This window comes from Rhinolophus hipposideros (genome assembly GCF_964194185.1).
Source record: "Rhinolophus hipposideros genome assembly, chromosome: 1".
NCBI lineage: Eukaryota > Metazoa > Chordata > Mammalia > Chiroptera > Rhinolophidae > Rhinolophus > Rhinolophus hipposideros.
In genome coordinates this window covers 18,480,301-18,507,894 of record NC_138047.1, presented here as the reverse complement: position 1 = coordinate 18,507,894, position 27,594 = coordinate 18,480,301, and the positions used below count along the sequence as shown (strand labels likewise).

The 27,594-nt window shown below is 35.9% G+C and overlaps 1 protein-coding gene across 1 annotated transcript in view; it reads left to right on the top strand.

Moving 5' to 3' along the window:
* MRC1 (mannose receptor C-type 1) overlaps window positions 1-25,160 on the top strand; it is an 82,246-nt gene extending 57,086 nt beyond the window's left edge. Inside the window, exons 19-30 of the mRNA XM_081050245.1 lie at window positions 6-106; window positions 804-946; window positions 1,393-1,507; window positions 4,487-4,653; window positions 7,129-7,231; window positions 10,366-10,598; window positions 13,556-13,721; window positions 14,603-14,752; window positions 18,459-18,572; window positions 19,103-19,267; window positions 20,375-20,416; window positions 21,279-25,160. Coding sequence (XP_080906371.1) covers window positions 6-106; window positions 804-946; window positions 1,393-1,507; window positions 4,487-4,653; window positions 7,129-7,231; window positions 10,366-10,598; window positions 13,556-13,721; window positions 14,603-14,752; window positions 18,459-18,572; window positions 19,103-19,267; window positions 20,375-20,416; window positions 21,279-21,529 — 1,750 coding nt within the window. The 3' untranslated portion in view covers window positions 21,530-25,160. The remainder of the gene's footprint in view (window positions 1-5; window positions 107-803; window positions 947-1,392; window positions 1,508-4,486; window positions 4,654-7,128; window positions 7,232-10,365; window positions 10,599-13,555; window positions 13,722-14,602; window positions 14,753-18,458; window positions 18,573-19,102; window positions 19,268-20,374; window positions 20,417-21,278) is intronic.
* Window positions 25,161-27,594: the final 2,434 nt, after the last annotated feature.

The window sequence follows — 27,594 nt, the reverse complement described above, 5'->3', positions numbered from 1 at the left end:
TCCAGTTGGATGGATGAAAGCAAGGTGGATTATGTGGCTTGGGCCCCAGGTGAACCCAATTTTGCAAATGACGATGAAAACTGTGTAGTCATGTATTCAAATTCAGGTAAATAATATATAAATATTCTTTTACTTGGCTTGTAGTATAATGTGTCATTTGCTATTTCCCTAGGCTAAGAGTAACAAATTATGTCCTTAAATCAGGCAAGACAAGGAGAGAGAATAAAGGAGAAAATAATTTCAGTAGCATAACCATTCAAATTGTAAAGAGAATGGATGCTTAACATTTACCCTAATAAATGGCAAAGTCAATCTTCTTATTTCTTCTCATTTTATGAAATATTTTTTCATGTTCTGATTTAAGGAAAATATCTAGAATGTTTATCTCCTTTATCTCTCTCTCCATGTCTTTATCTACAAAATGAGAATATTGACAAATTATTTGTTCAGGAAATTAAACAAGATCATACATCTAAAACACTAAGCAAATGCTTGGTATATATAAAGTTTAGGTATTATACACTTATTATCATTAGCAATTACTGGCTATTTAGATAATATATCTGCAACACCAGGACTGTGCGTGGCTCAGAGGGAGCTCTCTGTAAAGTTGAACTGTTATGAGTTCAAGTGAAAGAGTGAAAGAATATTGCATAGATTTTTCGAGTCTCTTGTATAAATTCAAGTTTGATTGTAGTCTAAACCAATTTTGAGAACCCTTATAATACATAAATGCATTTTTTAAAAAAGAGTTTTTAAACATAAACATGCTAATCTAATTTAACTGTTTGGTTCTTTGCCAGGGTTTTGGAACGACATTAACTGTGGTTATCCTAATACCTTCATTTGCCAGCGCCATAATAGCAGCATCAACGCCACAGCTATTCCTACCACGCCCTCGGTCCCAGGAGGTTGTCAGGAAGGTTGGAATTTTTACAATAACAAGGTAAGAAGAAAATTAGTAGCTGTCTTGACATTGATCCACTGTTAAGGTGTCTTGACAGTGACAATGCAAATCTCTCAGCTTAAAGTTTGCGTTTGCTTACTTCATCACTGTAGAAAATGTTAGGCACGAATAGGTGGAGATCCCCACGTCAAATTCTCCATGGAAATTGTGAATATATATATATATATATATATATATATATATATATATATATATATATATATATAAAGATATTATCCAAATAGTTGTCTCGAGAGAGGAAAAAGAAAAACTTTGCTAAGAAAGTTAGTGGGTAATAAAACAGACTTAATTTTTTAGATCTTTATTCGGTTGTGAAGAAATGGATAGTTAGCTATAATCTTCATAAATAATTTTGATGTCTTTCAGGAGTCTTTTTACTATTATCTTTAGTTAATCCCTATGGTTTTCTTTTTCTTCCATCCCAGTGTTTCAAAATCTTTGGATTTACTGAAGATGAAAGAAAAAATTGGCAGGACGCACGACAAGCTTGCATAAAATCCAAAGGAAATCTGGTATCCATACGCAATGAAAAAGAGCAAGGTATGCAGACCATTGTACAATCAATGATACATTTACACACATAATTTCCTCACAAAATGGTAGGACATTGCTGACAGTAAATGGCTTTTTGGTTTTCCAGAGTAAAAAGTAGAAAGGGAAAAAAATCATACCGAGAACCATTTTACTCAGTTGTAGGCACCCTGTGAGACATTTTACCTATGAAGTGCCTTTCCATTGTCAGAACAACTCTGTGAAGCAGGTGTCATCACGCCATTTTATGAATGGGAAAATGGTGTTCAGAGAGCCTTGAGTCAAGGAACTTCTGGTGAAATGTAGGGTTGGGAATCAAGCTGCATCTCCCAGCTTACATCCCACTGAGAGTCCACCAAACCAGTTTGCTCCCCAAAGAAGCAAAGGAATAGAGTAGTGCTAGCAATACACTGAAAAAGTGATGGCTTCCCAATTACTGCTCTTCTAATTATGTGACCACATACATTATAATGCGATAAAACTGATTTTTAAATATCAACTTCGAACAAATGGATAAAAACATTTTGATAAAGCATAAGGGTAAGCAAGAACTTTGAAGAAGAAAACTCGCCATAGCCATGTAGCAGATTGTAAAAACTCAGTATGTTGCTGTCCAAAGAAAGGATTCTGACCACTTCTGCATGGTCTTTTCAGGCCACCTTATCTGAAATAGATATTAGGTTAAATTTGTGACTTGTCGCTCTAAGGAGAATGTTGACCAGCTGTAGGCGACTCAGACAAAAGTGACTAAACTGATGAAGGGTTAAGAAATGACCGCAAGCAGCAAGTGAGGACTGTTTGAAAGGCCCTCAGGTTTCATAGCCTGGAAAAGAGAGGATGTAGACTTAAAAGGATCAACCTCTATGGCTCCTGAAGAAAGATCTAGAACCAACGAGTGGCAGTTATAGGGAAATAGATTTAGGCTGAAACTGATGAGGTCATTCTAGCAATTAGAATCAATTGGACGGGCTGCTTCATGAGTTTTCTAAGGGGCTGTGAAAATGCTTAAACTGGAAGGTACTCAAACGGATGCTATAGAGTCCCATATATTGACTAGTACCTAGTGTGGAAGATGCTCAGTGCTTTTTGTGCATGAATCGATGTAAATGTTGTAGGGGAGTGATGTGGTCTGGGTAATTTCTAAATTCCTTTTTTGGTTCCAAGATTCTTTGACGTCTAAAATCATTTACCAGAAAAAAATGGTTATGGCTCAAAAATATATAAGGGAGGAAAAAAAAGACACTAGAACCATGTATGGCACTCTCCCCAATGTTAATTTTACTCCATCAACGCCACCGTTGCTCTCTTGGAACATATTGTACAATAAATCAACTAGGCTTTCACTGAGAACCGTCGACAAGTTCAGCAATTTGCCAGACACTGAAAGAAGGGGGTCAAACCATAGCATATCATAAAAACATTTTAAGAATCTAATATCCACATTTCTCTAACTAGCCTACCACATTTTGGGCTTAGCTACCCACAGAGAAACAGAAGAATTGAATTCCTCTCATAACCACAAAGTACTGATTCCTGGCATAACAAAATTAGAACCTAGGTAATAGAGATGTGCAGAAGGAAACAATTTTCACATAAAATAACATTATTCCTGGCAAAACAGGTACATGCTGTTGAATTCTTTTTGTGGTTGTTCGCAGAAAAAAGTCAGCGCTGAAATATTGGTAGGTAGAGCCTTTCCACATTTAATTTGGAGTTGGGGATGGGGTGAAAGTTATGATCTTTAGGAAATAAAATAAGGCCAAAATATACATCCACCCATGTTCTCCCTCTCTCTGAAAAATATTGGCAGACAAAAAAAAATTTTTTTTTTAACCTTTAGTTAATTGAAAAATAAACAAATCTCTGAACAAGGTGGTCTTTGCATCCACCACTCTGTAGAAGAGTAAGCGTGGAGCAGCGGCCCTTCCATGAAATTGTTTACGAATAAATAGATAATTGTGCCTCTGGGGGTTTCTCTCTATTTTGTATTTTCCATTAGTAACCCAAGTGCTTAGTCATTCAGTTTCCTATTTGCATTCAGAAGTCGTGTTCAACTATGTATGTTTAAAAATTGTTCTGTGGCTTTGGTGCTTGTCCTCCTCGGCGTCCATAGCTGCTGGCAGGTTCAGTTGCTCGCATGCAAGGCCGCTGCTGTGGGAGCCATTGGGGTGGGTTAACGGAGGGGGCAGGAGGCATATGTACATTCAAGCCTTTTTTTGCTTCTGGATATTTTCCACCATCCTGTGTGCCATGGAATTGATAAGGAAGCAAGAGGCCATATTTGTTCTACAGTCTCTGAATTTCTCTAGAACTTCTAGCGATGTGACCACATGGCATCAGGGTGCCCACTGGGTCCCAGCACACTCTGTGGACAGCAGCTGACCCATAGGAGTTGGCCGCACAGGGGGCGTCCCAGTTGGGCAACGCTTTTGGTGTGGCACTCCAAGGTGGTGACTATTTGACAGCCTAATTCTTCTTGTTTTGAGAGATAGTGGTCATTTTTCAAAACTTTTCTGGATGAAGAACTATATTTGCCCCCTAGTTATTCTAATCAGATAATCTTATCTATAAAATCAGGATACCTGCTAACTCATAGGATGTCTGTGTGTGAATTAGAAAAATGTCCCTCTTACTGCAGGGTGGTAGATAGCCATGACGCAGATCGGGGTGTGTGAAATGGAGAGTGGGGCATGAGATGGACTTTAGTGTCCCTTTTCCCAGTACTCCAGTGCCCTTGGACAGGGCACGACCTGTAAAACTATCTGTCGTAGCGCGGAAAAAACCTAGACTTGCATTGTGCGAAACTTTTCAAAGTCCAAAGCTGAAGTAATCATTCTATGTTAAGGTTAGAATGTGCTTGTTTTCAGAGTAAGTGCTTTTAAATAATAAGACATTAATCGCATGCTTTGTATTTTAAGATGAACATACTTGAATATTTTCAGTATTTTCCCCCAACATTAACAATTATCTTGTGAAACTTTCTTACAGCATTTCTTACCTATCAGATGAAGGACTCCACTTTTAATGCCTGGATTGGGCTGAATGATATCAATTCAGAGCACACGTTCCTTTGGACGGATGGTCGTGGGGTTCATTATACCAACTGGGGGAAAGGCTACCCTGCCGGAAGAAGGAGCAGTCTTTCTTATGAAGATGTAAATATCACTTTCAGGTCACCTCTCTGTACACTATGAGTTTGCTTCAAGGCATCATCTTAGCGATTCATCTTCTGTGAAAAATCAACCAGAGTACTCTTTGATCTGATTTATTCTTACAGATTTTCACTGTTGCAGACTGAGCCAGCCTTGACAAGGGGTACAAATTCAGTTAAGAATTCTTCAGCTTGGGGGCAGGTGGTGATGGCAGTGAGGGATAGGGAAAACCAGCTCTAGTGCGGACCTATCTTGTAATCAAAGGTACACTGCAACCCAGAGTTATCAACTTTTTTGTGTGTCAGCTGCCCCTAAATTATTTTTTAAATTTTATTTATGTATGTTTTTTTTTCAATTATAATTGATGTTCAATATCATTGTGTATTAGTTTCAGGTGTACAGCATAGTGGTTAGACATTTATATAATTGAAGCAATAATCCCCCTGACCAGTCTAGTACCCACCTGGTACTATAGTTATTACCATATCATTGACTATATTCCCTATGCTGTACTGTACATCCCCATGATTATTTTGTACTTCTTAATCCCTTCACCTTTTTAACCCTTCCCCCCAAACCCTTTCCACCTATCACCCCAATAAATCTAGTACCCATCTCACCACACATAATTATTATAATATTGTCGACTATGTTCCCTATGCTGTACTTTATATCCCTGTGACTATTTTAGCTGCCCGTAAGCTCTTGAAGCTGTTGTAGTATTTGGGGTATAGGTCTGGAAGCTATTACTACTTCTAAGATATCATCATCATCATTATTAAGCTCACATTTACAGAGTGCTTACTACGTGTCAAATACTGTGCTAAGTACTTTAACCCAAGAGACAGATGATTCCTTCTTTTTTTTTTTGATGATTGCTTCTTTATTTAACTACTTTTAATCTTATATCATCGAATAGTTTACTAATCAATGTTAAACACCGTACTGAGCATTGTGAAAACACGAAGAAACATAAGATTTTGTTCTTACCTTAAAGCAGTCTTATATAAGAAAGAAGACAGTAAAGAAATCAAAGTGCATAATTATCATCAGCTATAAAGCACTGTAGTAGTTAGGAGGAAAGAAATTTACTATGGAATGGAACAATTTCATCCATCAACACATATCTGTGGAGCCCTTTCTGAATGGAGGGAAGGAAAATGAATCAGCTAGGGGTCTTTTACTCAAGAAGTTTAAAACATAATCATCAGGGGAATTTGGTAAGGGGCTGGGGAAGGCCCTTTTAAGTGAGCAAGGTGAATAAAATCTTCAAGTAAAAGGCACTAGGTAGGTTTGGTCAGGGATAAATGGCTTTGGATGTAGCAGGGGTTATATGCAGAAAAGAAGAAGGAATAATCTTTGAAGGTGGGAAGCAGAAAATAGAGAAATTTAGATGCCCTATGAAAGAGTTTGGACTTTGTCAGATGGACAATGAAAAAAGGTTTGAGAAGGAAAATGATCTGATCAAAATGGCATCTTTACTAGAATTAATTGGGTCGCTGTGTGCAGAGTGGATCTATTTTGGTGGTGGGTAAGTGATTTTCTGTGGAGAAATTCTTTGAATCCTTATTAAATCACTGAGGACTGAAAACTTACTGAAGAAGTTAAAGTAGAACGGAGTGAGATAGAGTTTGCTTAGAAAGATTTCAGGAGCAAGAGGTCAATTTTATGTAAAGCAAAAAAAATCTTTATTACCCAATTGTTTAGTTTTTAGAACATGAAGAAATTCAGAAACAACAGAAACAAAATCTGCAATATCACCCCTCAGAGATAAAAAATAAACAAACAAAAAAACCTTAATTTTTTGTTGCTTTTATCTCTAGACTTTTGTTTAGTGCGCATAAAAATATAAAGTTTCTATTCCACGAAAATGGGACCAAAATACATACTGTGTTACTACAATTTCAGGACTTGAAAAAGGGAAAGATTAAATAGTTTGATAAAGGGAGTGGAGAGAACTTTTCAAATGCATTTGGTGGTGGAAACATGCTTGTTGCATACATGTTTTTGGAACTAGAGCAGAGACTCTGAGCCAGGACAATGGAAGATAAAAATAGCCAGTGAGGGACATGGGGATGAGAGAATCTCTGAAACGTACGACTGGGGGGGTTCCTAACAGTTGAGGCCCAAAGGATAATGAGGCTGGAGGCAGCGAGGCTCAGAAGAAATTAACTGTAGTGCAAACTGTGTTAGCAGGTGGACTGGGGAATTAATGAAATTTCTGATAGCAAAGTTTCTCAGACATGTCTCCAAAATGTACCCAACTCTATTTGGTTTTCAATTAAATAGCCAAAGTTCAGTGTGAGAGATGTGTTTGGAAAGTAGGGATGAATAGAACATACTGTAGGTGAGTGAGGACAATCTTAAAATTTGGAGGTTAGGGATGACGGATGCTTTTGGCTTATTAATGAGATGATTTAAATAATTGTTTATTCACACTTTCTCTCCCTCTCCCCACTTTGCTCCCTAAATATACAGGCTGACTGTGTTGTTATTATTGGAGGGAAATCCAAAGAGGCAGGAAAATGGATGGATGACACCTGTGACAGTAAACGAGGCTATATATGCCAGACATCTCCTGGTAAGCGCTGCCAAACCTCACATGTCTACAAGAGCTGGGGTTTAACTTTTTTTTCTTTTTAAATGAACTCCTCAGTTTTGCCGTGAACAGGAAAGTGCTTAAAAAAATGAAGCCTTATTTTTAAAACATGAGCATTCCCTTGCATATCAACAGGTTTCATTCTCACTTTAATCCATGTATGCTTGTGACAGAAAATACGGGTGATGTTTTCTCTAATTTATTAGGAGGATGCCCTTTCATCCATTACCAGAAAGTTTTGTGCAGACTAAACTTGAAGTTGAAACTCTTTCTAATTTTGTTAGAAATTAGGGATGTTTGCTTATCTGTACCTTTTAAAAAAACGTCAGAGCAAGAATACCTCAGTTTAACTTGCATAATTTGAGAAACATCTATAAGAAACATGAGCCTAAAACATCATATATGCCTCATTATTTGTTCTGTATTCTGTGTCTTAAAAAAATAGAGATATCTGATTTGTGTTACCTCTTTCATCTTAGGAAGCCTGAGCATAATTAAATGAAAATAAAACAGATTATGTGGATAGTTACTGAGAGTCCAGATTATGGTTGTACACATTTTAGTTTCTAGTGAAACTGGAAAAAAAAGTCTTGCTACCACAAGATCAGAAATTAAGAAAATAGGTTCGAGATGAGGGTTGAAAAGGGGCTGGGTGCTTCATCCTGAGTACAGCTCTTAGAGGGTGAATGTGAGTTCAAATGTACTTGTTCTCCCAGAATTAATAGGTCTTTCTATACTTTCTGGGGAATCAGGAACTAATGCTATCTCATGACTAATACCAGTGATGACTGAAAATCTCTTAAGATATTTGTAGATGATTGTAAAGTACTGCAGACATTCTCACTTTCTATTAATCCAAAAGCCAGTAGAGGCCATTGTCACTTTTCTTTCTACATGAGGCCTCCCAGCACCGGGATCATAGGCCCGGTAACGCCATAGAAATGCCATCCAAGCCTCTGTTCTTGGGGCGAAGTGGGGAGGCTCCTTCTCGGAGTGCATGATGATGCACACACTTCTTTAAAATCTTTTTCTTTTTATTATAAACATAAGTGATAGAATATTTGTCACCAATAAGAAGATTTGGAAGATTTTTAATGACTTTAGGCTTAAGGAAAGAAAGGTGCACAGCATTAAAGAGAAAAAGGCAGAATATAAAATTTTATAGAATATCAATTATGCAAAAAAAATCCCTATGAACTCCCTTTAAAAGGTAAGAACAAAAAAGGACAATGGAAATGCATCAAAATAGAAAAAGTGGTTATATTTGGATAGAGGGATTCAGGGTGATATTTAGTTCCTTCATTTATTGTATTTTTCTGCATTTTCACTCTCTACATAGTGTATACATACATACACCATATACATTGTATTATATTATACTATATTATATTATCACAAATATGTGTGAACAAATGTGAATAAAAAACACTATTTAAAAAATACATATGTTCTTTGTTGAAATTTAACTAAATATGGAAAAACATAAAGAAGAGCAATATTACCCATAATCTAACCACTTGAAAATAACTTCTCAATGTTAGGTTTTTACTTAATAATTTTTCTAAGAATGTTTTAATAAACAAGCAAATTGGATAGATGAGCTAAGTTGCCTAGTTGTATACAGCCTTACAGCCTTTGGTGAAATTTTTTATTTTTAGCTTGACCTCATTTGCCACTTTTAGTGGTCCAAAAAATTACCAGTGATGTTTATAAATACAAACGCAGATCTCCCCAAGCCAGGAAATGATAAGACCTGTCAACTTTCCTTTTTGAGGCTGTACCATGTTGAGGACGCTGGCCTGGGTCTCTTGGTTTAATGATATTCTACCAACACGAGGTGGCAGCAATAGCAGAAGAAAGGGGAAACTGTCCTCACTTGCTGAATTCAAGTTGTTGCCTTACCAGCATAATCGAAAGAAAGTTTGGCATTTGTATAGTAACAGAACAAGCCTGGTGAATTGGGTTGGTCCGTAGAGGAATAGGCAGAGAAATGGCCAAGACAAAATCGGAAGGCAAAGATATCTAGAACCCTACCTAGATCAAGGCTCGGCAAGCGATTTCCTGTAAAGAGACAGATCGCAAATATTTTAGGCTTTGAAGGACATACAGTCTCACTTGCAACTACTCAACTTTGCTGTGATCATGGACAATCATACAATACATAAAAACATAAGCGTGGTTGTGCTCCAGGAACACTTTATTTAGAGACACACATTTGAATTTCATAGAATGTTTACATGTCATGAAATATTATTGTTTGATTATTTTCCCCCAACCATTTATAAGCCATTTTTAGTTCATGGGCTACAGTAACAGACCACAGGTCAGATTTTACCCTCTAGCTGGATTTTGCTGACCTCTGTCCCAGAGCATTAGCTAAAGCATGCTAAGTTCTTTTGGGGGTATCTTGACAGGAAGTGGCTCAGAGTATTGGTGAACCTAAAACAGTAATTAGAAACCCATGATAGTAGATGGAAGAGACAAGATTAGAAAGCCCAAATGACTCTGGCTTACAAAGGGCTCCAGCCCCTGAGTCGGTATGGTTAAAATATGGGTGGCCTGGGTGAAGGGCACAGGAAATCATGAATAAGAGTACAGCTTGATCCTGAGATCAAGGTTAAAGGAACCAGGGACTCACAGATAGAGTCAAATAGATACAAATAAGATGTAACTTAATGGACAGAGTGGAACACAGATGAGGAGGGAGAGGAAACGGTTCTTGACCTTGAAATTTGACCCAGATGGAAAAATAAAGATTTGTAACAATAGGATGATAGATGATGTTCTTTAATTAATGGGGTTAAACTGTGCCCTTCCTTTCATCCAGATACTAGATCTATTGAATTTGCAAGATTTTTTGTTTCTTTAGTTTAGAAACTTGATCATGTAATTACCTTAATATTCTAAACACAGTTTGGAAATTATTTAATTCAATCAGGCATACTGATTTAAAACTAGAGTTTTGCTTTCTGGTGTGAAATGGCTCATGAAAATATTTTTAACACCTGATGGTTTGGATTCTGATTATCTTTATGATTATGAAATACAGTAGTCGTGTACTAATGGCACTCGAGTGACGTTTATTGATAATGCTAATGAAAATCTTTTTATTCCAGACGCTTCCTTGCCTCATTCTCCAGCAACAGTTCCAACAGATGGTTTTAGCAAATATGGTGAAAGCAGCTATTCACTCATGAAATTAAAGTTCCAATGGCATCGTGCAGAGGATTATTGCAAGATACATAAATCCCTTGTTGCTAGCATTCTAGATCCCTATAGTAATGCATTTGCTTGGATGCAGATGCAAACATTAAATGAACCAGTGTGGATCGGCCTGAACAGTAACTTGGTAAGATGTGGAAACATATGCGACTTGACATGATTGATACATTGTGATGGAATATGACTTCCTTCCTGTTCATTCTCTTGAACACTTGTCATGTGTAAAAAACTGTGCCAAGGTATGTGAATGACATAAACATGAAAAAGGCCCAATATTTCAAGGATCCAATGCCTTCCAGGATCTAAGAAGTTGGTCATATATGTTAGAAATCAAATGAAGATTTTTCTAACTTATGTTAACTCTCATATTGCTTTTTCAAAAATGTATTTTTACTTATAGTTGACATACAATATTACGTTAGTGATTCAACTTTTCTATATACCCGTAGAGTGATCACCACAACAAGTCTAGTAGCCTTCTGTCACCATACAAAGTTATTATGATATTGTTGACTCTATTTCCTATGCTGTACATTACATCCCAGTGACTTATAACTGGAAGTTTGTATTTCTTAATCCCCTTCACCTTTTCCACCCATCCCCCAGCCACTGTCTCCCCTCTGGTAGCCATCAGTTTATTCTCTGTATCTATACATTTGTTTCTGTTTTGTTTTGTTTGTTTGCTTTATTCGTTAGATTCCCATATAAATGAAATCATACGGTATTTATCTTTCACTGTTATTTCACTTAGCAAAATACTCTTTAAATCCATCCATGTTGTTGCAAATAGCAAGATTTCATTCTTTTTTTATGGCCAAGTAATATTCTGTTGTATATATGGGCCACATCTTCTTTATCTATTCATTTATTGATAGACAACTCTCATATTGCTTTTGAATATTAAAATTAAATTCTACATCTAAACAGGTTTATTTATTGATTAACTTATTTCTTTCTAGTGTCATGATTACAACTATGCCATTGGAATTAAGAAAATAGGTCAGGGATAGAGTTCCTGGGTGATGATGATATTTTTTATTTTTTTGTGACAAACCATTTTTGAGTGGCTATCAGTTCTGAAGTTGTGGAGCTTGAATGTATGTGTAAGAAATTTCATTGCAGTCAATTCCCTGTATTCCATGACAGAGAAAGAAAGCCTGGCAGAGAATGGGGTGGAGTCAGAGATGAGTCACAGAATTAAGAATGGTGATGGAGTTGCCAAAATATTTTTAAAGTGAGCATTCTCTGATGCCTTGTGACCCATCTATCCTCCATCCATACATCCATCCATCTAGCTAGTCAACCAGCCAACTTCATATCCTGTTTCCCCGAAAATAAGACCTAGCCAGACAATCAGCTCTAATGCGTCTTTTGGAGCAAAAGTTAATATAAGACCCGTTATTATATTATATTATATTATATTATATTATATTATATTATATTATATTATATTATATTATATTACATTACATTACATTATATTATACCCGGGATTATAGTAAAACAAAAATTAATTTTTGCTCCAAAAGGCGCATTAGAGCTGATTGTCTGGCTATGTCTTATTTTTGGGGAAACACGGTAGTAGAAGAAACAGAGGTGTCAATAAGTAATCAAAGGATGATACAAGAAGTGTCAGTGAGAGGTATATGCAATGTGCTACGAGAGGAGAGAAAAGGGATCATTTGTACCAGGGAAGAGAACCAAGAGGGCTTTTCAGAGAAAGTCAAGCTTTATAGATGAAGTCTGGGATGGTGAAACATAAGGAAGGAGTGCCAAGAAGAGAAAAAGGATAGAAGGGGATAACACTGGAAGGTAGGTTGGTGTCAGATTTTATAGAGCTTCTAATGCCACGATGCAGAAATGGAAATTTATGCTTCATGCAATTCACTTCCTAAGCAAGGAAGTGAATATTTAAAAGTAAGTAGCTCCTTAGTGATTTCTGTGATTAAACTTGGGCATTTTTATGTCTGTGTTGACTGTGTTTTTAGTAATTAATACTCTTGATAATTCATTCGTTTTCTTTTTATAGACATGGTTACAATTCTCTTGTGAGTTTAAAATAGGCTTTTATTTATTTTTAGAAAGATTAAATAGCTTTCCATTATACCAACATTTATAACTAAAACAGTACTATTATCTTTCTTACATCTATGGAGTTACTGATTATGTAAGAATTATTTGATGAAACGTGGTAGAATGTTACAAAATTCTAACGAGATAACATATGCTTTTGATTTTGTCATTAAATCTGTGGTAATTGGCTTGGTCAATTAAATAATGCAGTTAAAAATGGAACAGTTGTTTGAAAAATCAATTTCCTCTGGTTAATGGTATATGTCATGTTTTCTTAGGCATTACCTATAAAATCTCTTTTAGGTTGTTAAAAGGATATTATTGATAAATAATATTTTCATGTTATCTATTAATTTGTATGCAGTCATAAATTTGTTTGACTAAATTTAATAAGAAACTAAGTGTGCGAAGTGAATAAAACAGTCAGCTTTTTAAAAAATGCCATCATAATTAGTTATAGTTGAAAGACCACCTAACTGGAAGCAAGAAACCTAAGCTCCTTTTTTTTTTTTTTTTTCCCATGGGATCTTACCTAAATCATTTGTCTTTGGCCTGTTTCAATAGCTGAACAGTAAGATTAGAAGAGATGTGTTTCTCTCCAGGGCCCATGTGTTCAATGAAAATTATTTGCTTTTGACTATTACTTCAATGATGATAAATATTTTATTCGTTTGGAAGCTAACACCTCTATTTTACACTGAAAGCTTACAAATAAGAAGAGTTTCAAAGAATATGATATAGGTTTTTAAGTCAGTTTTCAAACTATCTTCCAAAGATTTATGAGGATCTCCAAAAGGTAGTCCTTTTTTGGTTTTGTTTTTTAAAAGAAAGGCTGCATTTACTAAATTTGAATTGGTAGAAATTATTTATGATTTTTTTAAGAATTCCTAAATGTTGAAGATTCTTTGTCAAATCATATTCTTAAATATATTTTTAACTCCTCATTCGGTTCTCCTGGTATTTTCTAAATGAAGCAAGGCTCCGTGTTAATTGTTGTTTTTGTTCTTGCAGACCAATGGTGAATATGTTTGGATTGATAAATGGAGGGTGAGGTACACCAACTGGGCTGCTGATGAACCCAAACTGAAATCAGCGTGTGTTTATCTGGATCTTGATGGCTACTGGAAGACAGCACATTGCAATGAAAGTTTTTATTTTCTCTGCAAAAGATCAGATGGTAAATGAATACACAAAAATGATTAAGGGACTTGAAATTTCCTTGATAGAAAATTTCTGTCGATATTATTAAAAACAGTCAATATTATTTCTGTCGATATTATTAGACTGTCGATATTATTAAATAGCCACATGTCTTGGGGAGCTGAAGAATAAGATAAAACATATTATTTCACCTAACAAAAGACTGACTTGGTAATAAATAAATATACATAGATCAAAACAGAAGATTTTCTTCATTGCTAGAGTTTATTTGCTCTTTAGAATTTCTGAATGGTTAGTACTGAGATTATCCTCTGAATCTATATCAGATTCCCCAGGAAATTATGATTACTTTTTGATGTTGACAGCACAGCTAGATGAATATAATTTTATCAGAATACATGTACATTCATCAGAGTCAGTGATATTACAGTGATACAGTTCTAGAAAGCCGTTGAAGAATTGGACAGTGATAAAAAGTCCCATATTTCTAACTACAGCATTTAGTTATATCACAGATGTCAGTCATAACTAAGATGGCTCTATAGAGATTAAGATCCCAAAAATGGAAAAGAGGGTCTTGAAGGCAGACTCTTTGCAAATTTTGGGTGGTGACTTTTTTTTTCTTTTGGTAACTTACCATCTTTGTAAATATCTATAGATCTACATTCATAATTATGAGTGTGATTGATTGCAACCATAATACATTCTACTGAAATATATTTAAAATGAAAAAGAAAGATAAAACCTAATAAGAAAAATAGTGGATCCAAATGATTAGCATTAGAAGATTTTAAAATAATGATAGGTGATGAAATTTTCCATAGCTGCTAATATATTATTCTAAGTACTACAGAAACTTCAGGTTTTACTTTATTTTAAGTGTCTTTTTATTAACAGAAATCCCTGCCACTGAACCTCCACAACTGCCTGGCAGGTGCCCAGAGTCAGAACACACAGCGTGGATTCCTTTCCATGGTCACTGTTACTATATTGAGTCTTCATATACAAAGAACTGGGGCCACGCATCTCTGGAGTGCCTTCGAATGGGTAAGTGCCACATTTACTGTAAGAAAATCCCACAATTATCTATTCTGGATTACCATGATACTGATAACACTATGCATTAAAACATAAGGAATATAAAAATATCTATTTGTTTTTCTTAATAATTTATATTGTAACAGAATGGTCAATATCATGTCCCCAATTATAATTTCTAGCATGATAACCTCAAAATCTTAAAGAATTCCTGTAAAAAACAATCATTTGCTGAACAAGTCTTTCTTACTTTCCACTCTAATATTCTAAAGTGTTAGGATTCTCATTCTCAGTTATTCAGAATTTTGTGTTTACTTCTTAAAAGGTTTTACAAGTGCCCAGGAATCATTTTGCTTTACCATTAATAGGAAAACATTTATGTCTGGTTATCTTATTTATGAAGAAAAACAAAAGAAAACTCAAGTAGACATGATATGGATGTATAGCTTTCCCCATGAAATAAAAATGTCAAAGTTAATTTTTCAGGATACGTTTAAAAATTCATTTATTTAAATCTTAGTATTTTACTGATTTTTTTTTTTTTTACTAAATTTTGATTATGACCTAAATCAGGGTTTTTTATTCAGCAGTGGTGTGCAAGAGTTATATCCTCATTTCCTTCAGGTCCATTCGAAAGTCAACCTTGAGGTTTGACTTTTTATATATTTTTCAACTTTATTGAGGTCAAATTGACAAATAGAATTATAATACTTTTAAAGTGTACAACATGATGATTTGTTATACATTGTGAGAGGATTTCCCCGTCATCCATCACCTACCTCACATATTTACCTTTTTTTTTGTGTGTGAGAGCACTTAAGTTCTACTCTCTTAGAAAATGTTAATTACACAACACAGTGTTATCAACTATAGTCACTATACGTTAGATCTTCAGACCTTATTCATCTTATACCTGCAAGTTTGTATGTTTTTTACCAGCTTTTCCCTGTTTCCCCCATTCTACTTTCTGTTCCTGTGAATTTGACTTTTTTTTATATATTCCACCCATATATGATGCCATGCAGTATTTGTGTATCTCTGTCTAGCTTATTTCACTTAGCATAATGCCTTCCAGGTTAATCAGTGTTGTTTAAATGGCAAGGTTTCCCTCTGTTTAAGGCTAAGTAATATTTCATTGTATACATACAGAGGGTGCCAAGAAAATGTATACACATTCTAAGAAAGGAAAAAACTGTATTAAAATTGTAATACTCAATATATACCACTAACAGAAGATGAATACCAGTCACGTTTGACTTCTGCAATTACAAAAGGTGCTCAAAGTGGTTACCATCAGCGTAATTTTAATACAGATTTTTCCGTTCCTAAAATGTGTATACATTTTTTTGGCACCCTCTGTATACACAACCCATTGATTGTTCAGTAGCATATTGTATAATCTCCATATATATATAATTAATTTAATCTCCATATATAATCAATTACAAAAAGAAAACAAAAATTTATATATATATATGTGTATATATATATGTAAACAAAAATGTATGTGTGTGTGTGTGTGTGTGTGTGTATATATATATATATATATATATATAAATTTCGGTTTTCTTCTGGTATTTGATTTCTAGTTTCATACCATTGTGCTCAGAAAAGATGTTTGATATAATTTCAATCTTAAATTTATTGAGACTTGTTTTGTGGCCTAACAAGATCTGTCTTGGAGAATGTTCTATGTGTGTTTGAAAAGAATGTGAATTCTTCAGTTGTATGGAATGTTTTGTATATATCTGTTAGGTTCATCTGGTATAATGTGTAGTTTAAGTCTACTCTTTCCTTATTGATTTTACTATCCATTGTTGAAAGTGGAGTATTGAAGTCTTCTATTATTGTTTTGATGTCTGTTTATCCCTTCATATCCATTAATATTTGCTTTATATGTTAAGATGCTTTAATGTTGGATGCACATATATTTACAATTGTTATATACTTTGATAAATTGACCACTTTATCATTATATATTGACCTTCTTTGTCTCTGATTGTAGTTTTTGGTAAAGTCTATTTTGTCTGATATAAGTATCAAACACCTGCTTTCTTTTGTTTTCCATTTGCATGAAATAATTTTTCTATCCCTTCACTTTGACCTATGGGTATCCATAAAACTGAAATGAGTCTCTTGTAAACAGCATTTATCTGAATCTTGTTTCTTTTAATTCATTCACCCACTCTATGTCTTTTGGTGCATTTAGTCTGTTTTCATTTACGGTAATTATTGATAGATATGGAGCTACTATTGCCATTTTGTTGTTTTCTGGATGTTTTGTAGTTTCTTTGTTCTTTCCTTACTCTCTTTACTTCCTTTGTGTTTTCATGATTTTCTCTAGTCGTATGCTTAGATTCCTTTCTCTTTATCTTTCGTTATTTACTCTAGGATTTTGCTTTGTGGTTACCATAAGGCTTACATGAAATATCTTATAATTATAACAATCTATTTAAAGCTGATAACAATTTAATTCTGAGTGAAGACAAAAGCCCCACATTTTCACACTCTCCCTTACATTTTATGTTTTTGATGTCACTATTTATATCTTTTTATATTGTGCATCCATTAACAAATTATTGTATTAATAGTTATTTTTAGTAGTTTTGTCTTTTAACCTTTATACTAGAGTTAAAAGTGATTTAGTTACCACTATTGCAATATCAGAGTATTCTGATGTTTACCTTTACCAGTGAGTTTTATACTTTCAAATGTTTTCACATTGCTAATTGGTGTCCTTTTGTTTCAGCTTGATGAACTAACTTTAACATTTCTTACAAGGCTGGTTTATTGTGATGAACTCTTTCATCTTTTGTTTGTCTGGAAAATGTTTTCATTTAATTTTGAGGGACAACTTTGCTGGGTAGAGTATTTTGGGTTGGCAGTTTTTTCTTTAAGCAGTTTGAATATATCATCCCTCTCCCTTCTGGCCTGCAAAATTTCTGCTGAAAAATCTGGTTACAGTCTTATAGGGCTTCTCTTGTATGTAATAAATAGCTTCTCTCTTGCTGTTTTTGAGAATGTCTCTTTGTCTTTTAACTTTTGACAATTTAATTATAATGTGTTTTGATATGGGTCTGTTTAGATTCATTGTAATTAGAACTCTATAGGCTTCCTGGATCTGGATGTCTGTTTCTTTCTCCAGGTTAGAGAAGTTTTCAGCCGTAATTCCTTTGAATGAGCTTTCTGTCCCTTTCCCTTTCTCTTCTCCTTTTGAGATTCCTATAATGCACATATTGATTGGTTCACTTGTTGTTGTTTCATAAGTCCCTTAAGCTAGTGTCACTCTTTTTCATTTTTTTTCTTTTTTTCATTTTGCTCCCCGGGATGTATTTGACTGCTTTTTCTTTGCATTCAGTGTTCTTTTCTTCCAATTTATCTAGTTAACTGTTGAATTCTTCTATTGAATTTTCTAATGGATTTATTATATTTTTCAGCTCTGTGATTTTTCTTTACTACTCTTCAATATTTTCTATCTCTTTGTTGAAATTCTCACTTTGTTCATGCATGGTTTTCCTGACCTCATTGAGCACCTTTATAACTGTTAGCTTGAACTCTCTATTGGATAAATCACTTATCTCTGTTTCATTAACATCAGTTTCATTAACTTCTGTTTCATTAAATCTTTTTATTTTGTTTGGAATATATTCTTATATTTCTTCATTTTAGCTACGTAAATGTACCTCCATCATATTTGTTCTTTTATATTCTGCAGGTTCCTCTTTGGTTTCCATTGAAAGTACCGCTGAATCGAGTTTTCTATCACATCGAGTTGAACCACTTCAAGGCAAAACCAATTTTTGGATAGGATTGTACAGAAATGTTGAAGGTAATTTTTGCAGGATGAGTATTTACTCACAGATATTTTAAAATGTTGTATATAAAACAAAGTTTCAGTTTCAAAATGTCTTGCCTTAAATTATGGTGAATTTGTGAAGAGTTCGAAAATTCAAACCTATATTTTCATTTGAGATGAGACCTGAATTTTAAAATGATCTACATATTATGCTATCCTGAAAGTTGCTAAAATATCTTCTGTAGCTAAGTTAGTTTAAGAAGCTTTAAAAAATATTTTCTATCTTTTGCCAGAAAAAGAATTTAGGGAAAGATAAGTGTACATATATGTATTATTTAGGAATAAATTTTCAACTAAAGCTAAATCAGAAACATTCTTCTCAGTTTCTTTCCCTGTAATAATTAGTCATTATAATCTTGCCTACTAAAAGTCTGGTTGTAAGCAACTATTGATTATAGTAGTATAAAATAACATGCTTAGAAATTTTACACGGATGAGTTGAACTTATTTTAAGATGGGTTCTTTTTTAACTTCTATTTTTATTGGCTTTATTTATTACTCAGGAAAGTGGCTGTGGATAAATAGCAATCCAATCTCCTTTGTGAACTGGAACACAGGAGACCCCTCTGGTGAACGAAGTGATTGTGCAGCTTTAATCGCATCTTCTGGATTTTGGAATAATGTTCATTGTTCTTCCTACAAAGGCTATATTTGTAAAAGACCAAAAAGTAAGTAAGAGCTTGTCCCACAATACATATATGTTCACACGCCACTATTACTTTCAAATATTAAGATGTCGGTGTGGGATTATAATGTGACAGCAGGTTCCTTGCAAGCTCTACCCTGGCATAAGTGAAAAGTCCAGTCTGCCATAGTGATCAATTGCTGTCTGCAGCTCTGAGTGAGCACAAAACAGTATCTGTCTGCTTAGTTGACATGATGGTTTTGATTTATCAATCCATTTATAATGGGATATCCGTGCATATGGATTTATGAAGTTGCAAGCAGTTTGGAGAGCCAGGCTACAAAGCCTTATGGCAAGAGAAGAAAAGGGTTGAAGTGGTCACCTGGCCAGACCAGAAGGGGCCAGGGTTCTGGAGAAGAGTCAGAGTTTAATACGAAATGAATTATGTAAGACCACTTAAGTCTCCATCTGAGACTGAGTGCAGACTATGGAAGGGCAGGATTGGGGGAATGAATAGTGTCATATGCCCATCATGTGATGCTATCTGGACTTTAATACTATTTTCATAGCATTCCACTACATATAATATCCTTCCCAAGATGAAATTATTCATTAGATAATAGATTTAAAGAAATTAATTGGATAAATTAACACTCCATCCTCAGTAGATTTTATTATTTTAGAATTCTGTAGTTCTTCAGTCTTTTAAAACTCTGCTCTAAGATGTCACACCGTTTGGTGCCGTTTCGGGAATCTTATTTCACTTTTCATTCACATGCCTTGTAATGCCTTAGGCTTCTGTGGACCAGTTTAAAACAACTAGCCTGGAATACATTATTTATGGGTGGATTGGGTAGATTTTGAGGGTGACTATCAGTGGTTCAAATGCAAATCAGAGGACTGTATTTTTAGATTTTCAAATATATCCAAACTCACCATACAGCTGTATAATGCTGTTACAGAATATCTATCTATCTCTCTCTCTATCTCTCTATCTATCTATCTATCTATCTATCTATCTATCTATCTATCTATCTATCTATCTAATCATATCACCATAATCCAAACATGGAGGATTTATGCATTTGTGAACCAAACAATTATTATGGTATGCTATACAAATTTAATTAATTTCTTATTTTACAAACAGTTATTGATGCTGAACCAACTCAGACATTAATGACAACAAAAGGTAAGATCATTATGAAAGTTCAAGTTCCGTATTATTAACGCATCAATATAGTCTGTTTTGAAAACCATAATACTCCCTGCCTATATCCCCTGCACCCTCAGTAGCATTGCTTGAGCTACACTGGCCTTTGTCCTTATGTCATCAGCCTCCCTTAAATGATGTTCTAGAAAAGCAGGCCTTGGAGTTGGACTGGTGCTTCTACCATTGATCTTTTTGAAGACATTGATTCCTCTGTTACAAAGAGTTGCCTTATGAGAACCCATAGAAAAAATTTCTCTCAGGAATCCCTGTGGTATTTTTTTTAAGCAATGTTTTTAACTTGAATTTAATACTAACTTGAATTAGAGAACTGATCCTATTTCACTCATTTGGTTGGCTGCTAAAATAACTCAAAAAGTGATATTTATGACTTGCCTGCAATCCCCTTATTAACCTCATGGGTGCTATTTGTCAACTAACTACACTCATGAGCCCCAATTTCCACTACTCTTATTTTTCTCTTTCCCCTAATTTTTTCACTTGCTTTTTATTGCCATCATCATCATTATTACTAGTCTATTTATCTTCATATAATGTATTTGCCAGCAGCCTTATATTATTTTGAAACAAGTATAAATATTTTAAAACACTGATTAGCTCCACGCTACATAGGTAGATGAAATATTCTTACAATTGAACAATAATCTTAACATCTAAAATAATCCTTTATCTTGTTTTCATGTCCTACATTTCTGTTTGTCAAATTCCACTGGAAAGAATATTTATGTATTTTAGTTTTTCAAAAAGAAAGTTATAATGTTCTCTATAGTGTTCTACCCTCTGCCTCCCTCCACCTTTTCCTAATGATTTCATTTATTTATAGCTGACCAAAGGAAGATGGACCCTGCGAAAAAGTCTTCTAGCAAGGCCGGAGTGGTAGTTATTGTGGTGCTCCTGATTGTAATGGGTGCTGGCCTCACTGTGTATTTGTTTTACAAGAAGAGACGTGTGCATTTACCTCAAGAGAACACTTTCGAAAACACCCTCTATTTTAACAGTAGATCAGGTCCAGGAACGAGTGACACAAAAGATCTCGTGGGCAGCATTGAGCAGAACGAACATGCGGTCATCTAGCATCATAATGTCATTTAAGTATATTTGAACTTCATAAGATTATAACTACTAAAATGTTAAGGTCTTTAATTCAATCTGATTATTTCCTTTAAAATTAGTACTGTGTCGCACTGGTCTGTCCTTTTTCTTTGCCTAATTGAAGAAATAATTGCTCATTTCCTAGCCTGGCAAGGTATTTTCACAAAAGAGGGTCAATAACAATGATCACCACTTTAAAAAATATCTTAGGTGAATACACAGCACAATAATGACAATATTTAAGCATCATTGGTATGTAGCTATTGTCAACGGCATGCAGATTATAAGAACCCCAGAAACAACCAACTAAGCTTCCTGAAATAGCTTAAGGAGTCCCCAGAGAAATGCTACCTACTGAATTGTAATTCACCAATGAGAAGACCATTTAAAAAATCAAGTACAAATAACCTCAGGTGGCATAAACATTTAGTCACTTTTTTTTCCACCCATCTTGATATTCACTCCAATTATTTAGAATTGTCCTTGTACATGTGCAAAAAGAATAAGACAGCTGAGAATCTTGTTTTCTCCAAGCAGGGTTTTGGAGGCTGAATATTGCAAATTAGTTCTTTGTCCTGTTATATGTATATCAGGAATACAAAGGTGTGAAATAAAAATGTAAATTTGCATAACTGGATGTACTTAGATAATGTGAAATAAACATCAAAGACAAGGTCTATTTTTAATAGATTTGTATTTTCGTGATTTGGTAAGTGTACAGTTTCTTTTAAATGAGATTTACTTATCCATTTACTTCACATTTAACTTTGCTCTTAAACAAATGATCTTATTAGTAAAGGAATTCTTTAACTTAAATTCTTCATTTCTTTGGAACAGGTTGCTAAAACACCGTGTACAAAATGAGTTTTATCGTAATGACTTGCATAGGTTCCCCCAGATCTTTCCCTGTACCACTGACCCAGCTCAGAATCAAACAATCAAACAATCAAAGGCACTGCTATTGGGAATTAGATTTCTAAATATCTTATTCTCACTTTAACAAATTCTTCTTGCTTAAGAATTTTGCTTTAAAGTTTCATGTACATTGTGAAATATGTTGGAGGTTTCGCATCTCACATATGTACCATACTGCCAGCTCATCCTTGGTTTCCCTAAGGGTTGTTCTATCTATTATCCATCTGCCATCTATCATCTCTCTCTCTCTCTCTCTCTCTCTCTCTCTCTCTCTCTCTCTCTCTGTCTCTCTCTCTCTCTCTCTCTCATCTATCTATCTATCTATCTATCTATCTATCTATCTATCTATCTATCTTTCATACCATCTATCTATCATCATCTACCTATCGATTTATTTTAAGGAATTGGCTTATGCAACTGTGGAGGCTTTCTAAGTCCAAAATGTGCAGGATAGACCAGCAGGCTGAAGACTCAGGAAGAGCTGCAGTTTGAGTCCAAAGGCAGTCGGCTGGTGGAATTCTCCTGGCTATTTGTTCTATTAAGGCCTTCAACTGATTAGATGAGGCTCATCCACACTATGAGAGTAATCAGCTTTACTCAAAGTACGCTGATTTAAATATGAATCTCATCCAAAAAAACACCTCCACAGAAACATCCAGAATAATGTTTGACCAAATACCTGGGCACCGTGGCTCAGTCAATTTGACACATAAAATTAAGCATCATACCCTTTTATATGGCAATGAGTTTATAATTATTTTTTTATGGAGGGAATAGAAAGATAATACAGTTTTTAGCAGGATCAATAAGAATTCTTAAAAATCTTTGGTAGTTTAGAAAATGTCCTTCCGCTACATAATTTGTTATTGCTAATATGGCGTAAACTTTTAGGATTATGGTGAAATATGGGACAATATTGAATTTCACTCATATATAAGAACTAATATTTCAGGGCACTCATTTTGAGTTTTTTTTTTTTTGTATGTGCAATGAGTGATCTTAAATACCTCTGAATTGATGACGCTCACTTACCAGTTTGTTGACAATTGTTTATATAATGGCATATTCTGATTTTTTTGGTGACGTTGGTGTTTTGTGTCAAATCAGCTAAAAATTTCAGTCTTTTCCAGTATATTCATATGTTTCACTTTTCTTCATGCTCTTCATTAACTAAATTACCATATAACTTAAGAGTCTCTTCACGACTTCAGTTGACAATGACATTGCAAAAGCTTGCTGAATTGGCCCGAGATCCTGGCTACACTGTGGGGCTTTAAAATATTAGTTATTCATGGCAGCTCAGCACGATTAGGTTTTGGCAAAGATTATTGATCTTATTCCACTAGCTCTGTGGGTAGAATGAAAACCTTTCCTATCACAGCTTTCTCTTTATGGGTCCGATTACAGCTCATGTACACAGAGTTCTCTAGGAGATTTGAGGAACCCTACAAAGTCACCATGCACTCTTTTCTGTTGATTTAATAGTTTTCTGTAAGGGCCAGAAAATTCAAGACTCTGAGCTTGCTCCTGATTTGGGGTTTTGGCAGGGATTCTCGAACTTTGATGAGGATATGAGCCACATGGAGAGCTGATTCAAAATGCAGAGGACTTTGGTCCTGTCCTTATGATTCTGATTAGAGTAGAACTGGGTCAGAGTCCTGGAATCTGCATTTCAACAAGCGGCCCTGGAAAGTCTGATGCTGTCAGGCTGTGACCGTGAGAATTACTCTTATTGTGGAATCATTTTCCATTGAGATAGCATTTCCCCAAAGCTGTTAGAAATCTCACATGATCCATCAGATAAAAGCAGTATAGCCAAATAGCATTAACTAAAGCCGCAGTTTTCCCATTATGTCTGTTAATTAACCAGAAACTGTAGATGCTAAAATTCACTCCTGAACTTTTTGTCTTGAACTCCATTATGTTTTTCTACCGACTGAATGTTCGTGATCCCCTAAGTGTATACATTGAGACCTAACCCCCAATGGGATGATGTTAGAAGGTGGGGCCTTTGGGACAGGATTAGGTCAGGATAGTGAAGCCCTCATGAATGGAATTAGAGTCCTTATAAAAGAGACCCCACAGAGCTCCCTCATGCCTTCCACCATGTGAGGATACAGGGAGAAGACAGCTGTCTATCAATCAGGAAACAGGTCCTCACCAGAACTGAATCTGCTGGCTCCTTGATCTGGAACTTCCCAGCCTCTAGCACTGTGACAAATAAAGTTCTGTTGTTTCTCAGGTCTCTAGTATTTTGTGACAGCTGCCTGAATGGATTGAGACATCTCCCAATGCCCTATGGTTCCTACATTGCCTTTACAATCACCATTGATAAGTACATGTAAGTTGAGAATTTGTTTTTAGTGTGTGTGTAATCTTAGAATATAAATTTACTCTAGAAGGGAAAAGGTCAGAAATGACGTGGTCCTGGACAGAACCCCAGATCTTCATGAAAAGAACCACTTCTCCATGCTGTGGGTGATAACAGAAAGGCGTTTGTCCCCATAGAGACTCCCATCTCGTAAAAATGTCAGTTTCCTTGGGTCAGAGTTGATTCATGTGATAAAAGGGAGAAAATGGAAACCTTCAAATGCTCATGACCATCAGAACTCTGTAAGTCAGTTTTATTCTCTTAAGAAGCGAAAGAGCAGACAAAATCTCATCAGCGTTTTTGAGAATAATTGTAATAAATATTTTGAAGAAAATTCCGTCTCTTATTTTTCTGGAAATCAGAGTCAAATTTGCCTCTCAAGGTAATAGGGAAAGTAATTAAGTGCCTATCATATGCCAGGCCCAGTGGCTCATAGTTACATGACTTCCAGATGGTCCAGAAGTGTGTTCTGCTGACTGTCATGTGCCATGCTGGGGGTTACTTCCGAAACTCAGTGGCCCTGGCTTTTGAGCTGGCTGGGACAGAGGGAGGGGACTTGAAGTTTCCAGTGGAGAAGAAGGGAAGGAATGGGATCTCTAGTCTCTAGGAACCTACTTCTCTGAATGTGACAGTTTATGTATCTGACAAGGTTTGACTCCTCCAGGAGATCCTAGGCTAAGAGATGGATGGACTGAATCTCTACAGTCTCTGGGTGTTTTGTGTTACTGATTTGGGTCTCATAACTAAACGTTCTGGTTTCTTCTGGACGTGTCTAGTCTTCTCTTGGGGACTTTGCTGCCCTGGGTCAGTAGGCTGTAATTAGAGATGGGTTACATATGAATTGCTTTTGTCAGAAGAGTCTGTTCCCATATCCTATGTACCCTGCCAGCCCCCTAACTGTGCGGTGAGCTTTCTCCATATATGGACTGCAGCCTGGCTGATAAGCCTATGTTTGTCTCAAGTACCTGTGGTGTATGTGTCACAGAGCAGGTATTGGGGCTCCTAGTTTTACCATCCTTTTGTACTCCTCACCCGGTGTGGACCACCAAGCCAAACCCATGGAGCAGGAAGAGGGAAGCACTCAGTTTGGGACCTTTGCCTGAGCAGCTGACAGACTCCCTTGCCAAGCAACAGAGAGTGTGGCATGATCTGCAAGGGGCCTCAGCCAGCTGAAACTTCTGAAGCCTCAGCTCTCCTCTGAGCTCCCTCTCAAGATGTGTCTAGTCATTGTGCTTATTTTGCTTCTTTTTTGTTCTTGTGTAGAAGCCAGATTTCTTCCTTGAAAGTCAGCAAAATCTCAGTACTCTGTAGGTTTTGTGCAGGGAGAATGAGTTTAAAGAAGCCAGGTAACCTTTCCTAAAGTTCATCTTCAGAGAATCCAAGCCACTGTGTTCTTTTGGCCTATCTTCAACCAAGTGTGTTCCCCAGTGCCAAGCCTCAGGATATCAAAGAACCACTTACAAAATCCTCCCTTCCTCGTGAGAAACAATGATTTCGCCAAGAGGGCATCTCTGCCAACACATATCACACAGGCTGAGACAAAAATTGAAAAAAAAAAAAAAGCCTAATGACAATGAGAGTATGTTCTTGGTGGAAAGAGCCACACTCACCCCTCCTCTGACACTGTAACAATTCCCATTACCAGTCAAACCAAAGGAAATCTGATAGCTGCCATCAACCCTAAGGAACTCACAGAAAGGACTAACAAAGTGAAAAATGTGTTTCAATGCCTCCATCATAGATACAACACCTGGGTAGCCATCAACATCTATATTTCATGCATTTTTCAGCTCTGAACTTGTTCTCTTCAACTAATGGAATTTTTGTTTCTACCTCATCTGATACTGAAGTGTCAAGTAGTAAAATGCTGTGAAGAACCAAAGCAGAAAACTGACGACAGTGTAAAGCTGTTGCTGGGACCTAGCCAAGGGCAAGTGGTTACATCCACACACTCTGTGCTGCTGAACATATCAATCGTAAGGTCACAACTCCCCAGACATTTGACGCGTCTGTAAGGGGTATCACCCTGGAGGTAGCAGCAGGCTATTTCGTAATTAGCAGGGAGAGTAGACCTATATTCATTTAGTTGAACTTAGAAACCAACACTCCTGTCACAGAGATGCTCAAGACTCTCCCCGTAAGGATCCATGTCTAAGACACCAGTGACCACCACTAGGCATGAAGAGTTGAGTCAATAGCAAAGGTACCAGTCACCTGACATGGAGCTGAAGGCCACACCCACCACCCCATGGACACCACCCAACCTTCCCATTTTCAATAAGAAAGTTGAGAGATTATGCAGATTATTGGTGACCAAAAAAAATAAATCAAGGGTTGAAGCCACTCTCAGTACTGTCTTGGCAGAGCTTATAAAGATGCTGAAGATGCCAGCAGCGGCCTGTGGTTTCCTCACATAGTTAGGGGTTCCCGTAGCATGTGCTGAGCTTATCCTTGTCACCTACTCTCCTGCATCCTGCAGGATGGTTTTCCATGCTTTCTTCCTCTGACAAACTGCGATTGTGGGCAGTGATCTTGTCCTGTTCGTCACTGCATCACTAATATACAGTGACCAAAACAGATACTAAAGAAATATCTGAGTAAGACACCACGTAAATACGTTAAGTCATGCCTAACCTTCATCAAGCACTTCCTATGTTCTATGTGCAAGTCATTAACTATATTACTGTTTCAATTTATTTGCATAAACCCTCACAGCAGCTCAAGTAAGGTAAGTGCCTATTGTTATCCTCACTTCAGAGTT